The sequence below is a fragment of the Rhinatrema bivittatum genome, chromosome 7 (assembly GCF_901001135.1).
Source record: "Rhinatrema bivittatum chromosome 7, aRhiBiv1.1, whole genome shotgun sequence".
Lineage (NCBI taxonomy): Eukaryota > Metazoa > Chordata > Amphibia > Gymnophiona > Rhinatrematidae > Rhinatrema > Rhinatrema bivittatum.
This window is the reverse complement of record NC_042621.1, coordinates 254,337,914-254,354,545: the sequence shown is the minus strand read 5'-3', so window position 1 is coordinate 254,354,545 and position 16,632 is coordinate 254,337,914. Positions and strand designations below refer to the sequence as shown.

At 44.2% G+C, this 16,632-nt stretch overlaps 1 protein-coding gene across 1 annotated transcript in view; it reads right to left on the bottom strand.

Moving 5' to 3' along the window:
• Positions 1-16,632, bottom strand: part of TEX36 (testis expressed 36) — a 48,561-nt gene that overhangs the window by 9,857 nt on the left and 22,072 nt on the right. Inside the window, exon 3 of the mRNA XM_029610053.1 lies at positions 16,452-16,532. Within this exon, the coding sequence (XP_029465913.1) occupies positions 16,452-16,532 (81 nt within the window). The remainder of the gene's footprint in view (positions 1-16,451; positions 16,533-16,632) is intronic.

The window sequence follows — 16,632 nt, the reverse complement described above, 5'->3', positions numbered from 1 at the left end:
TACTTTTGTAAACCGTTGTGATGGCTCTACCGAATGATGGTATATAAAACTCAACAAATAAATACATAAATAAATAAACATCTTTTGGAATATTTGTATACATTAATAATAAAACTGTTAAGCTGGGTATTTCCCTCCTGCATAAATCAAGACAATATGAATAGCTCTGTGGCAAAGAGAGAATGGCTGCATCACTCACACCACCATGACTTTGTTATATCGCTGCCAACCCACAGCATGCTATAAGAAACTAGAAGCTAAGCTAATGCTTGACATGAGCCATAAAAGGTTATTTCCAAACCCAAAGTCCATGCCGCTTTTTACTGTAACACGATATGTACGCTCTAGTACTTTGTTATGCTGTGTCAGATCTTCATGAATGGAAAAATGCATCTGGGGTTAGTACATGATGTGTACATGCGACTCACAACCAAGTAATCTCTACCCATTTCTAGCATTCCTGTAACACTGAAGCTGCACATCACAGCTGTTACACGTCATTGCAAAAAGACATAAAACTTGTAGTATGATTGTTCATGTCCCTGCTGTTCTGCAGTATGACCTCTAGAGATACACATTTATCAGACATGACACAGTGACTAGGATTGGCCCAAAAGGCACATCTCCCAGCTTCAATTGAATCTGTGTACCCCTGTGATGGTCAAGGCAAACTGTGGCTGACATCCTGCCTGACAAAGCACTAAAAGGGCTAAACTCACCGGAGTTCCTACATTGGGACCCAAAAAGGTTTTGACTGACAAGTGACATTTCAACATCTCCAAAAGAGAGGATTTTAAACACCACTTGTTTAAAGTTGAGAAGTTGAAAGTCTGTAATGCTCAGTCACACACTGAGCTTAGTGGCAACTACATTGTATGGGTACACAACATTATAAGGCCTCTACAGCAGAGAGAGAGAAACCTGGGCCCTGACACTATGGCTTGAGACACAAATGTTCAAGCCACTTGTCATCTAACTGATGCACATCCCTGATAGTCCCCCATGTCATTGCCATTTGCTGTATACACATAGCTGGAGAGGGATGATAAAAAGAAGCACTGCTCTTACCTATTAGCAACTGTCACCATAGAAACTGTCTTCATATTGTTCAAACAGGCCAGATTGCCTACGTATGGAATAGCTGCCTTTTATCTATCACTAGCCTCCTCAATAGATTAAACTTGGTCCTAAATGCCTCAAAGACGGAGCTCCTCCTCATCTCTTCAAATGAAGAAAATTTTCTTCCATTATCCCCACACAACTCCTACATCACCCATAAGCATGTGAGAGACCTTGGGGTTCTTCTAGATAATCGGCTAAACCTAAAGAAAATGGTTAACAACACTTCCAAAGACTGCTTTTATAGACTTCAAGTTTTAAAACGTCTGAAACCACTACTATTTTTCCAAGACTTCAGGACAGTTCTCCAAGCGTTGCTATTTGCCAAGATAGACTACTGCAGTGCCCTTTTCCTTGGCCTCCCCAAATCTACTACCAAACCACTGCAGATGATACAAAACGCCGCGGCGAGATTACTGACCAACACCAGCCGTGGAGATCACATTTCTCCCATCCTTAGAACTCTACATTGGCTACCAGTGAATTTCAGAATCCTTTATAAATCAATCACCCTAATACACAAATTCATTCATCATCAACTCCAACTCGACCTCGAAATCCCCTTCAAATTACACTCCTCCAACAGACCAATTAGAGATATTCTCAAAGGTACTCTGAATTTTCCCCCAACTAAAGCCACACGCCTTTCCTCGACCAAAGTCCGAGCGTTTTCAATAGCAGGACCTTCTATCTGGAATAACATCCCCTCAAGCCTCAGATTAGAACCCTGCCTCTTAACGTTCAGAAAAAAACTCAAGACGTGGCTCTTTCACCAAGCCTTCGCTGATCCTCCAGACAATCACTAGTCACCATTATTCTCACCTGGACGAATCTATCCCCACCTGGACGAATGGTTTGCTATCCTCTCGAAAAGATGGACTCTGGCACCTCCAGGTTAAAGCACCTTAAGCTTTAATCCCATATCCTTTATTATTATGTTACAATACTTCCTGCCTTTATCTTTTTTTCCAGCTATTTAAGCTTCCAAGTTTCTACTCCTTGTTAAATGTAACTTTGCCTTATTCACCTCTATTGCTAATCACTTTATTTATTGCTTCAGTTATCCTTGTTCTATGTAAACCGATCCGATATGGTTATTACTATGAAGGTCGGTATAAAAAAGTGTTAAATAAATAAATAAATATAAAGGAATCGTGTGCAGCTTGTGAGTATCTGGTGACCACATCAAGGATGCACAGTTGAGTGTCACAGATCAGCTGCACACTGTTGGAGTAGAAGAGGTTTCCGATGTGGTAGATTTCCTCCCTGAGACACGGTGGGATGATGGCTATGTGAGTGCAGTCAATAGCTCCCAGAACATTTGGAAAGTTAACTATGGCATAAAAACCTCTCTTCAAGTCCAGCAAGACCTGCCTTTCATAAGGGAATCTTATGTAATGATTAATGCGGCTATGTACAGCTCTTATGGCCTGGCTCAGATAGTGGGAAAAAGATGTTTGCTACATTCCCTGATGACCCCAACTTTGTATGAAATGAGCCAGATGCCATAAATTGCAGGGCATACAATAATTTGGTGAGGCATAGTATAGAGTGGGACCTTTCTGTGACAGGATCCAACTCTCCTCTGTGTTCTTTATATAATTCCATGATAGCCTGAGAGCTCAGATGATATCTCTTAATCACATGGTCCTTTGGCATCCCCAGCAATGTGGAGAGGGGATGAAAGATGCATTCCCTGTACCACCTGTGTGCCCTTCTGCATGGCAAGCCTTGATGTGTGCCATTGCATTCCACTGGCGGGGCTTGCAGTTCTGACTCTGGTGCGGGTACTTCCCTAGAATGTGTTTGAAAAAGTATGTGAGATTCTGTGTGTAAGTGTGAGGGAGTCTGTGCAAGTGAGAGCTGATTTGTGAGACAGAATGTGGGAGTAAAAAAGCCTGTGTGTGTGGGAGTAGCTTGTTTGTGAAAGTCTGTGAAAGCAAGAGCCTGCATGTTTGTAAGAGAGCCTATGTAAGTGTATGAGGGAGCCTGTGGGAGTGGTAGCTGATTTGTGAAAGAACGGATATAGGAATTTAGAATCCTGTGTGAAAGCGCATGTGAGTGTGTGTGTGTGTGTGTATGTGTATGTGTGTGTGTGAGAGAGCCCGTGAAAGTGAGAGCACATGTGTGTGTATGTGAGGGAGAGAGGAAACTTATGAGTGAAAGCATGTGTGTCTGTGTATGTGAGAGAGCATCTGTGTGTGTGTATGTGTGTATGTGAGAGAGGAAGCTTGTAAGAGCATGTGTGTTTATGTGCGAGAGAGCCTATAGGAGTGACACCTAGTTTATGAGAGAGCACGTGGGAGTGAGGAAGTCTGTGTGTGAGGGAGCCTGTGGGAGTAAAAGCCAGTTTTTGTGTGTGAGAGAGAGGAATTGTGTGTGTATGAAGGAACATATAGGAGTAACAACATGTGTGTGTGTATGTGGGAGGGAGGGAGAGAGAGAGAGAGAGAGAGAGGGTCTGAGAACCTGCATAAAAGAGTGTGTATATGTGAGAGAGGATGTGGGGCATGTGTGGATGTGTATGAGAGCATGTGTGTATGAGACAGAGTATGTGTTGCGTTCTGCAGTCCGTAGTTATTTCCAGCCCCGAGCCAGATGGAAGGTGTGCCGATGCCAGGGAAAGCCCCTAAAGAATGCACAGCAGGCTGCTGCATCCAGCCTAGCTTCCAACATTGTCTCTCGTGCTCAGCACTGCCCTTAGGCGCATGCGTGGTGTCTCATCTTGGATTTAAAGGGACCGCAGCAGGAAAGCCACTGCAGCACCTGTTGATGATGTCAGCAAGCCTGCCATTTATAAGGGCAAAGCTTCTCCAGCAAGACGCCTCAGAAATAGGTCCATTACCTTGGCAGAGCAAGTTGCTTCAGTGTGTTCCTGGTCTTCGTTCCTGTGGTCCTGGTCTTCATTTTCATCCTGTGGTCAGTCTTCAGTTCTTCAGTGTGTTCTCTGTCTCCCCGCCTGTACTGTTCCTCACCTCCCTGCCTGCCTATCTGTCCCAACTTCCCTCAAATGGATCTCTGATTCTAATCTTGGCCTGATTGACTCTCGACTTTGCTTGAACTCTGCCTGCCACTGACCACAGCCTGACTCTTGATCTTGCCTGAACTCCGCATGCCACCAACCACTGCCTGACCATCAACCATGTCCAAACGCTGCCTGCCTCGACCACTACCTGCCTCCATCTACACCTGTACTCAGCCTGCCTGTGGTCCGACCATCTCTCTGGACATCCAGCTTGTCAGCAGAGACCCACGGCTAATATCTGCTGGCCCCAGCACCCGAGGGCTCATCCTAAGGGGAATGAGAAGAAGCTCCAGTTGTTCCTGCCACAGGGATTCTTCACCAGTTGAAGAGGTGGTCCTAGTGGGTGCTTCCCATCCCCCTAATCCTCAACAATCTCAGGATGACTGGAAATTAAGTTCCCAGATATGGAGAACCAGGAATTTTTTTTAATCCTTAGTTTTAATTGAGTATTATTTGATGTATCTGTTCTTTTGAAATATTTTATTGGTGTTTCGGAAATTAAAAAAAATTATATGACTTTTTAATTATTGGATGTTATTCTATTCATCAGCTATTTTGAAATATGTATTTTTTTAATGGTATGATTTTACTATTATAATTGTAATCTCTTTTTAGAGGATTGTTCCTCCTAAGGACACACAGCTAATTTATTTCTTCAGGAGCTGCTCTGACTAATCATTCCATTCCATGTTGACTCTTAATCCCTAGGTGGGGATTCTTTATATTTATTTATTTATAGCTTTTTTTATACCGACGTTCGTTTGCACATCACATCGGTTTACATGGAACAGATAGATAAAATGTTGCGAAGGAATGAGGAAAAGAAATTATATCTCAACATTAAAGGAGGGGGAGAGGGATTAGGGGTGGATAATTGTAGACTGTTAAAGGAGGTTAAGGGTGTGCAGAGTGCGCTTTAAACAATTAAAATGCATTCTTTATATACATTGTGTCAAAAAACATAGGTGAAACAGGAAAGAAACTTTGTACAGGAGTTTTATCAAAAGATACTTGGATTTGCTGGTTTGAAGGTTGGTGAGGGGAGTTATGAGAAGGCCTGTTTGAATAGCCAGGTTTTTAATTTTTTTTTAAATTGTGTGTGCTGGGTTCTAGTCTTAATTCAGGGGGCATATAATAGTTCCAGATAGAAGGGCCGGCCAGGGAGAGTACTCAATCCCTGGTGGAGTTGAAGTGGGTTAGTTTGGGTGAGGGTACGTGTATGGTTCCATTGTTGGCAGATCTGGTGGGTCTTCTGGGGGCTTGGAAGTGGAGGGAGTCATTTAGCCAGTGTATGTTTTGGTTGTGTAGGGTCTTGTGTATAATTGTGAGACTCTTAAAGAGAATTCTGGAGTAGATTGGAAGCCAGTGGAGGTCTTTCAGGATGGGGGTAATATGATCTTTTCTTTTGTGTTGGTGAGGACTCTGGAGGTGGCATTTTGTAACATTTGGAGGGGTTTGAGGGTGGATGCAGGGAGACCTAGTAGTATGGTGTTGCAATAGTCTATTTTAGAGAATATTATTGCCTGGAGGACGGTTCGGAAGTCGTTTAGATGAAGGAGGGGTCTTAATTTTTTTAGTACATGTAGTTTATAGTAGCAGTCTTTCATTGTAGTGTTTATGAATTTTTTTAGATTGAGTTCGCTATCTAAGATAAAGCCTAGGTCTCTTACGTCATGAGCGATCAAGTGTTTGGGATGATGGGAGTTGATTTTGGTGAAATAATCGGAGAACATTCTTTTTCACTCAACGCACAATAAAGCTCTGGAATTTGTTGCCAGAGGATGTGGTTAGTGCAGTTAGTGTAGCTGGGTTCAAAAAAGGTTTGGATAAGTTCTTGGAGGAGAAGTCCATTAATGGCTATTAATCAATTTTACTTAGGGAATAGCCACTGCTATTAATTGCATCAGTATCATAGGATCTTCTTAGTGTTTGGGTAATTGCCAGGTTCTTGTGGCCTGGTTTTGGCCTCTGTTGGAAACAGGATGCTGGGCTTGATGGACCTTTGGTCTGACCCAGCATGGACATTTCTTATGTTCTTATGAGGGACTTTTCCTTTAGGTTGTGAGATATTATTAGGAGTTCGGTTTTGGAAGTATTAAGGGCCAGGTTCATTTGGGTCAGTAGTTGGTTGATAGCAGTGAGATGGGTTTCCCAGAATTGGAGAGATTTGGTAATGGATTCAGTGATGGGGATTAGAATTTGGATGTCATCTGCATAGATGAAGTGTGTGAGTCCTAGGTTGGATAGGAGTTTGCATATGGGCAGCATGTAAATGTTGAAGAGTGTGGATGATAGTGAGGAATAGGGATGTGAATCGTTTTTGAACGATTAAAATTATCGTCAGATAATTTTAAAATCGTCCAAAATCGTTAGAGTGCACGATACAATACAAATGCCCCTGATTTATCGCCAGGGGCATTTGTATTGTATCGTTAAATAGGGCGGGGGAAAACCGGCACACCAAAAAACCCTAAAACCCACCCCGAACCTTTAAAAAAATCCCCCACCCTCCCGAACCCCCCCAAAATGTTTTAAATTACCTGGGGTCCAGTGGGGGGGGGGTCCCGACGCGATCTTCCTCTCGCTGGCCACGGCTGCGTTGAGAGAAATGGCGCCGGTGGCCCTTTGCCCTTATCATGTGACAGGGCAAAGGTAGCACCGGCGCCATTTTGGTTCCTGGTTCCCGACGTCACGCGTCCAGGAGATCGCCCCCGGACCCACACTGGACCCCCAGGGACTTGTGGCCAGCTTGGGGGGGGCCTCCTGACCCCCACAAGACTTGCCAAAAGTCCAGCGGGGGTCCGGGAGCGACCTCCTGCACGCGGGCCGTATTGCCAATCTTCAAAAAATTCAAGAATTTAATATGTCCGTATTGCCAATCTTACGGGCGCCCGTATGACATAGTGAGGGCAAAGGTAGCGCCGGCGCCATTTTGAAGATTGGCAATACGGACATATTAAATTCTTGAATCTTTTTCTGATTTTCTTCCAAACTTTTAATTCTTTCAACCGATTCTTAAACTGTTTTTGTGTATGCAGAAAATCACGTTGATTTCCAGCACTTATACAAAGTGTATGTACTGTACATGTATAAAGCAATGGTGACACATAGAGTATATTATAAATTTTTAACATCAAATCTAATATAAATTAAATAAACTCACGGTTAGTACAAATGTATAGTGAATTTGTAATAAAAGATGGTTTTACCTTGTGTATATTCTCTTCAGTACACAAATAAATCAAATCATATATGAAGGATCATATATACTATTATATGATCAATGAAAGTAATGAATCTGTAAAAATGCAAAAAGAGGGGGGATGGCAATATTATATAGGACTTTGTTCAAATATTAAAAATTGATTAATAAACAAATATCATGATGTATATACAGAGGTATATATTATATGCACCTAAGGTATCAATTGATGACTTATATATCTATTCTTAAAAAACTGTGTAGATTTGTAAAAAAGCTATTCTATTTTATTTGAAACGAAATATTTAATAAAAGTCAATTGAATAAGTGAAAAATGTCAAAAGTGAATTATTGAATGAAAAGTGCAATGATTGTCTAAAAAAGATTATGACCAGTAGATTAAGTGTATTTATGTATTAAATAAAGATAATTAGTTAATTAACAAGGTAGTATTATTGAAACACTCCTGATGATTAAATTCAATACTGATGTGTGTAGCAATGAAGGAAAGCCAAGTCAGATCTGTATGTGTATAAAAATGTATATAGAAATCTTAATATGCTAGTATGCAAAACTAAAAGGAAGACTAATGCTCTGTTAAAAATAAAATCAAATGGAAGACTATCTATGCTAACAAAAAACTAATTGTTAAATAAATATCTTTAGTAATGGCTATATCACTAAAATAGAGCATAAATCATAAATCGTTATTAATGAATTGTACAATGTAAATTAGTTCTAAACGATGAAATTATTTAATACAAAAAAAGAGGGAAGCATCTGTTGTCGACTAAGCCGAGTGTATAGAGCACCATTGTGAATTGATTGTATGTCGAATAATGATAGTCCGGACCGCATTTTCCATTATAGTTCTTTGGAGTAAAACATACTCAGTTTATTTATTTTTTCATTTATTTTTTTATATATTTTCTTATTGTCTGATATAATCGGTAATCATTGATAATTGCCCCTGGGCTAGCAAATTGCACACTAGTTATATTTATATAGAGCTCAATAAATGTTTGCCCGCATAGTTGAGTTCGATCCATGTAATCGACTATAAAGCATTTTGCTTCCCTCATAATAAATTCTGCATCAAGTTACTGTATCATAGGCAGTAAGCTTTTAAACAGAGCAGTATACTAGTATGTAACAACGTTGCCAGTTCATTTATTGACACTAACTATTGACACCTATTGACACTTAATGGCAGTTATACTTTGGCGCGAATATCATACACAATTAGTGTTTGAATAGAGCTAATTCTGTGTTTCTTTGTAAAAGTCAAGATCGTCCTACACATGTGATCATAAGAGAATTTGTTTCTTCCGCTGCTTCTTTTCGATACAGAATGGTTTATTTAATCATAGCATTGCCAATTTTTCATCTAGTTTTCGGTTTATTATGTACCGTTGGATTCACAATTTTTTCACTTTGCCTATGAATACACGTTTTACACTGGTGATAGTTCTTATGATAATCACATTATACATTTAATATAATAATAGTAGTTTTTTGAGTTGACACTCCATTTACATATAGATTTTTGCAGATGCGGTCCGGACTATCATTATTCGACATACAATCAATTCACAATGGTGCTCTATACACTCGGCTTAGTCGACAACAGATGCTTCCCTCTTTTTTTGTATTAAATAATTTCATCGTTTAGAACTAATTTACATTGTACAATTCATTAATAACGATTTATGATTTATGCTCTATTTTAGTGATATAGCCATTACTAAAGATATTTATTTAACAATTAGTTTTTTGTTAGCATAGATAGTCTTCCATTTGATTTTATTTTTAACAGAGCATTAGTCTTCCTTTTAGTTTTGCATACTCGCATATTAAGATTTCTATATACATTTTTATACACATACAGATCTGACTTGGCTTTCCTTCATTGCTACACACATCAGTATTGAATTTAATCATCAGGAGTGTTTCAATAATACTACCTTGTTAATTAACTAATTATCTTTATTTAATACATAAATACACTTAATCTACTGGTCATAATCTTTTTTAGACAATCATTGCACTTTTCATTCAATAATTCACTTTTGACATTTTTCACTTATTCAATTGACTTTTATTAAATATTTCGTTTCAAATAAAATAGAATAGCTTTTTTACAAATCTACACAGTTTTTTAAGAATAGATATATAAGTCATCAATTGATACCTTAGGTGCATATAATATATACCTCTGTATATACATCATGATATTTGTTTATTAATCAATTTTTAATATTTGAACAAAGTCCTATATAATATTGCCATCCCCCCTCTTTTTGCATTTTTACAGATTCATTACTTTCATTGATCATATAATAGTATATATGATCCTTCATATATCAACTTAATGTATCCACTTTCTCTTCTAAACCTTTTTGGGCGGATTTTAAAAGCCCTGCTCGCGTAAATCCGCCTGGATTTATGCGAGCAGGACCTTGCGCGCCGGCGCGCCTATTTTCCATAGGCCGCCGGCGTGCGCAGAGCCCCGGGACGCGCGTAGGTCCCGGGGTTTTTGGAAGGGGCGTGTCGGGGGCATGTCAAGGGGGCGGGACCCGATGATGCGGCGTTTCGGGGGCGGGGCGTGGCGTTTCGGGGGTGGGACCGAGGGCGTGGTTTCGGCCCGGGCGTTTCGGGGGCGTGGCCGTGCTCTCCGAAACCGCCCCCGGGTCGAGTCTCGGCGCGCCAGCAGCCTGCTGGCGCGCGTGGATTTACGTCTCCCTCCGGGAGGCGTAAATCCGTGGATAAAGGTGGGGGGGGGGTTTAGATAGGGCCGGGGGGGTGGGTTAGGTAGGGGAAGGGAGGGGAAGGTGAGGGGAGGGCGAAAGAAAGTTCCCTCCGAGACCGCTCCGATTTCGGAGCGGCCTCGGAGGGAACGGTGACAGGCTGCGCGGCTCGGCGCGCGCCGGCTGCCCAAAATCGGCAGCCTTGCGCGCGCTGATCCAGGATTTTAGAAGATATGCGCGGCTATGCGCGTTATCTTATAAAATCCAGCGTACTTTTGTTTGCGCCTGGTGCGCAAACAAAAGTACGTGAACGCGCTTTTTTAAGAAATCTACCCAATATATTTAATAGCATACCCGCATCAGGGTCAGGACTGGAGTCTTCAGAAGAAAGCAACTCCAAATACTCCTCACTAACTCTCTGTGCAGGTGGAAGTCCTACATTAGGACTTAAAGAGGCCTCTTCTGCTAGGCTAGGCTGTTCTCCCTGACTGCCTGGCACATCAGAGTCATTGATGCCTCTATTTTTAAATGCAGGAGAGGCCAAAAAGTGAGTTATTTCCTGTTGGATAGGTGACGGTAAAGGAAGGGGTGGGAAAATTCTCACCTTCCCCTTTCTTTTAGGAGGCATATTTAATTAAAAGACTAATTACCTATTCACAGGAAATTTCCACCTTAGACCCTTCTATGCTACTAATAGCCGCTAAGCAGAAGGTGGTATAAGAGAGAAGAAAGAAATTGAACTCAGTAAAAATTAACTACATTTTAGAAAGAGCTAACATTTTTAAGAAAAATAAATCTTACTTAAAGTCCAGGCGACCTAGGGCGATTCTCGGCGAAGCCCAGCAAAGCCCTTCAAGCCACGCGCCCCTTACGTGTGCGCGGCTTGAGCAGCGCGCGCCAGTGTCCGCTGCGCACCGCAACCTCGCAGATATTATAGGCCACTTCCGGGTCCTGCCTCGGGTCCGCCCTCTAATGTCACTCTCCCCGGCAGCCGGAGTTCTCCGTCCGGGAAGGTAGCAAACTCACCCCCAGACTCAAACGGCTGCAGGTACGAGGTAGGAAGATGTTCTCTCAGCTCTTCACTCTCCTAGGTGTATTTTTTAACTCCTGATGCTTTAGCATAGCATTAGCTTACTGCATTGTGAGTTAAAAAAAAAAAATCTGGGCATTAAAAATGTGCACTGAAAACCAATGCACAGTTTTTTAGTGCACAGATTACTGCATCGCCTGCCAGAGTGTTATTGGGGTGTCTATCATGGCACCACCTCCTGTGAATGCCATATACATATATATATATATATATATATATAGATATATATATATAGATATATAGATATATATATTTAGCTATACTGAATAATATTTTGAACAGCCCACACACCTACCAAATAGCTTCTTTAACAACACAAGTTTCTGTGTGGCAAAGCCCATGTTTCCTGAGATATTTACCTTCTGGAGTCCAAAAAAAGTGACCCCTTAAACACTGGATAAAGCCAGCAGTGCTTGATATTTTCTAAACTAAAACCTCCATTACTCATTTTTAGAGATGTGAATCGGAACCAGAATTGGTTCGGATTCCGGTTCCGATTCACATGTGGGGTTTTTGTTTCATTGGGCCCGATCGCGGTTTTGTTTATCGGCTGCGCCAAGGCCGATAAACAAAAAACCCACCCCGACCCTTTAAAACTAATACCTTAGCTTCCCCCACCCTCCCGACCCCCCCAAAAACTTTTTACAGGTACCTGGTAGTCCAGTGGGGGTCCCTGGAGCGATCTCCCGCTCCCGGGCCGTCGGCTGCCACTAATCAAAATGGCGCCGATGGCCCTTTGCTCTTACCATGTGACAGGGTATCCGTGCCATTGGCCGGACCCTGTCACATGGTAGGAGCACTGGATGGCCCGCGCCATGTTGTGCTCCTACCATGTGACAGGGGCTAACCAATGGCACCAGTAGCCCCTGTGACATAGTAAGGGCAAAGGCTATTGGCGCCATTTTGATTACTGGCAGCCGATGGCCCGAGTGCAGGAGATCGCTCCCGGACCCCCGCTGGACCACCAGGGGCTTTTGGCAAGTCCGCTGCCAGAGAAACCTTGCCTCGGAAAGTGTCGAAGAGCGCTCCCAAGTAGACCGACTGCGTGGGCTCCAAATGACTTTTCTGGACATTTATGACCCAGCCGAGTGACTGCAAGGTGAGCATCACCCTCTGAACCGACTTTATGCAGTCCTCCTGAGACTTTGCTTGGATTAGCCAGGCGTCGAGATACGGGTAAACAAGGACTCCCTCCTTGCAAAGGAACGCCACCACGACCTTGGTGAAAGTAGTTGGAGCCATCGCCAGGCCGAAAGGGAGAGCTTGAAACTGGAAATGTTGGCCCATCACCTTGAAGCGGAGGAACCGCTTGTGAGCCCGGTGAATCAGGATGTGGAGATACGCCTCGGTGAGGTCTAACGACGTGAGAAACTCTCCTCTGCGTACCGCAGCCACCACAGTTCTCAATGTCTCCATGTGAAAACGGGGAACTCGCAAACACCTGTTCACCTTCTGCAGATCCAGAATGGGACAAAAGGTGCCCTCTTTCTTGGGAAAAGGTCTGGACCCCGAAGGAGCTGAAGACCTACCAGGGCGAAATCTGCAAGAATCCTGAAAACGAGCCCGTGGGGGAAAAACCTTCCCCGAAGGTTTCCTTGGACTTGGACTCCCCCAGCAATTTCACCAACTGGTTGAGATCCTCCCTGAAGAGAAGCTTGCCCTTAAAGGGGAGGTTACAAAGTTGAGACTTGGAAGATAAGCCTGCTGACCAATTACGCAACCAGAGCAATCTATGAACCGTAACCGCAGACACCATACTATGCGTTGAGGTCCTAATCAAGTCATACAACGCGTCCACGACTTAGGCAACTCCTGCCTCCAAATGCATGGCTTTCAAGGGCCCCCCACCATTGGAACTGGGGGTTGCGGCCGCCTCCTGAACCCAGCAAAGACAGGTTCTCTGCATGAGGCTGGCGCAAATCGCCGCCCTGAGACTCAGCGCTGAGACCTGGAAGACTCACTTCAGATGAATCTCCAGTTTGTGGTCCTGAATGTTCTTCAGCGCAGCAGCTCCGGCCACAGGAATGATGGTCTTCTTAGTCATGGCAGACACCGCCACATCCACCTTCAATATCTTTAGAAGATCTAAAACACCCTGCCATAGTGGGTAAAGTTTCGCCATGGCTCTTCCCACTTTTAAACCCGCATCTGGCGAGTCCCACTATCGGGTCACTAGCTTGCGGACCTTCTTAGGTAATGGGAAGGAAGTCGTCGGACCCCGAATCCCATCCAGGACCGGGTTGACACCTTCGCTGTCTGATTCCTCCTGTGAAATTTTGATCCCCAGGATCTCCAAGATCTGGGGAATGAGAGGTTGGAGCTCCTCTCGCTTAAACAAGTGCACTATTTATTTATTATTTATTTAACAGTTTTATATACCGAAGTTCTAGCAACAAAGTTACTAATCAATTTGGTTTACATTGTAACAATAAAATTGACAGAATGTAGAATAATGTCTTACAGAGAACAGGGAAGATTTAACTTGGAAAAATAAAATAAAATAACTTAATGAGAACAATAAATAACTTCAACGGAGCAAGGAGAGTACAATTTAAATAACAAAATAATTTAGGAGAATATATGTTCGGAATTGAATGAGTCGGGCCTGAGGTCGAATATTGAAAAGATCAGAATAGTTATTGGGATTAGGAGAATGCTTGATTAAACAACCAAGTCTTGAGTCTCTTTTTAAAGGTGGGAGTCGATTGTTCCAATCTCAGGTCAGGAGAGAGTTCCAGAGTTTAGGTCCAGCGGTGGAAAGAGCTCTTTTACTAAGATCTGGGATCATCGCCTTCCGAGGATGGGAGGTCATCTTGGTCCAGGTCATCCTGTATCACATCATCCATAGCCTGGGTGAGTCCCAGATCTTGATCCACCCCAGGGTCTGAGAGATCCCCGAGTGGGGCCTGCAACCTATCCACACCTTGAGCCCCTTGGTGAGCCCCTGCAGGGTGATGGCGGTCTGGGGACCCTGTGGGTATTCGCTTTGGTGGAGGTTCCACCAAAGGGTCCAGCTGCGCTGCTCTCTTCAGGATCTCCTGTTTCCTAGTCAGGAACGCCTGATGCAGCAGGAGCACAAAGTCAGGGCAAAACTCCCCTGAATCAACACCACCCCCCAGCAGGAGGGTCCGGTGGTCCAGGGTCATCCCCAAACGTGGGAATTTGGTCCACCGGAGAAAGAATGGGAGGGGCCTCCTCCTCCCTCGGCAGCCGCCACGAGTTACCCTCTCCCACCGAGGAGGACTGCGGCCAGGGCCGCCATCAGGGCAGTATTCTTGGGCCTGCAGTATGGGGCCCCAGGATCTACTGCCACATATGGGGGCCCGCTGTAGCGGGCCCTCAGCAGCACATCCTGTTTTATGCGCACAGAACTCCTTGCTGTATCCGGAGCAAAGCGTGCACATGGCTGCAGGTAAAAAAAACCAAACTGCTCTGCTGAGATCGTAAACCCTGCCATAACTCACTATACCTACAGCTCGGATGGTGCTGTCGATTGCGGGTAAGACTGAAAAGCAGCCTCGGAAAGGTGGAATTTTGCACAGCACGTGAGTAAGTCTAGGGAGGGAGCCTATTCCAGCCTAAGGTGCAGCAAGCTCAAAGTTGGGAACTGGGTGGTGGTTGGGGTGGGGAGGAATATGGGGAGACCCTGGGCTGAAAATCCGCCTCTTAAAACATTTTCTTTCCCTGCCCCCCCCCCCCCCATGACAGCTAGGAGAGTTACTCCGTATTCAAAAGTTATCCGGCTAGGGAAGTTAATCGGATAAATCCCCCCCTCCCAAATAACTTTAGCCCTGCTCATGTAGCCAGGTGGAGTGGACTATGGCCGCCTAGCAGACCCTCCCTGGGCATTGGTAGCACGGCCGCTGCATGCTCACTCGCCGCTTTCACTCCTGCCCTGCTGTGGCCCACGTTGTTTCCGGGTTCAGGATTTCCTCAGGAAGGAAGTTGGGTTTTCAAAGAGAAGGGACCCAGCGATGGCCGCGCCCGTGCTCCTCCGGGTAAAGCTTTGCCCTCCTCCTCCCCTCATGATGTCAGCGATCCGGGGCCCCGGGACAGGAAGAGGAGCTGCGGTGGGCTGGAGAGAGACACAGAAGAGGTTTTTTTTTTATTCTTTCTTTTCGCTTTGAATTTGCAGATAAAACAGCTGCAAACATTGTTGCATATACTTTATCCACTGAATGCTTGTGGCCCAGACATTTTGGCTGTATGGGGCCTCAAAATTCCTGATGGCGGCCCTGACTGCGGCCCGGAGGACTGGAGCCCTTGCCTGCTTGCTGCCCCCCCCCCCGAGGAAGTTCCTTCCTGCTCTGAAGAACAGGCAGAACACAGGAAACTAGCATTTATGGCCTGCCCTGACGCCCCATACATGCGGCAGGTTCCCAACTTGGGCAGGAGTGTCATTGAGAAAAACGAGCAGCAACACGGTCGGCTAAAAAAAAGAAAAAAATTCCAGTCAGAAAACCTCTGCGCGACTGCAGAAAATAGAAAAACTCCTTGCAGGCGCGAAATTGCTGTGAGGAGAACTGCCGGTGCGAAAATAAAAAGAGGCCTCACACGCGCACGAAGGCCTACCGCCCCCCCCCCCCCCCCCCCCCCCCCCCCGCCGACCTACCTGGAGCCACAGGCCATCATGAGGACCCGCGGGTTAAGCTCACCACTCCAGCTGGCCTGCTGATGAAGCGGCATGGCCCGTCCCCCAAATGAATTCCTCCTATCTTGAAAGACTTCTTCCTTGCTTTCTTTCTGATTTTTTTTTTTTTTGAAGAAAACTTTAACCTGACAGAGTTGGAGTCTGAGGAAGGAGTAAGAGGAACCTCCTCAGTGCTCAAGGAAACCAGGAGCCCCTGGCTATGAAGACACTGGCATCGATGTGGGCGAGACGCAGGCAGGGGTATCCAACCCCCCGGACACCCGGGTTCAACTGAGGGATGGCCCACGAAGGTGCCTAACACCTCAGGAAGCTACACAACTAACTACAAACTAGCCTATCCTAGGAAAAAAACCTTTCCCTAATAACTTTTATTTTTTAAACTGACTAACAGACTGTAGGTTTGCATCTCTACCATCTGCTGGAGTCAGAGAAATACTGAGGGACTACAGGTGCCATTCTCGTTATGTAGCAGTGCCCAAAGTTTTTGTTCTCTGACTCCATCTGCTGGTAGGAATGCACAACCCACTGGTCTGGACTGATCTAGGTATGTTCAGGAAAAATGATTTTATATAAATAAATAGTATTTTGTACAGAACAGTGGAAATCTGGAAACTTACAGTATCAAAGTATTCTCCTTTATCCTGAAGTGCATGTCTGTTATCGTGTTGGGAAAATGGAAATTCCATATTTAATGCTTTCTGAGAAAGATATAAGAAAAATAAACCAGGGCAGAAAAACAGTCTCTTTATATCAAATCTCTCTTTAGAAATAAGCCTTCTATTTCTTGCAATATCCATA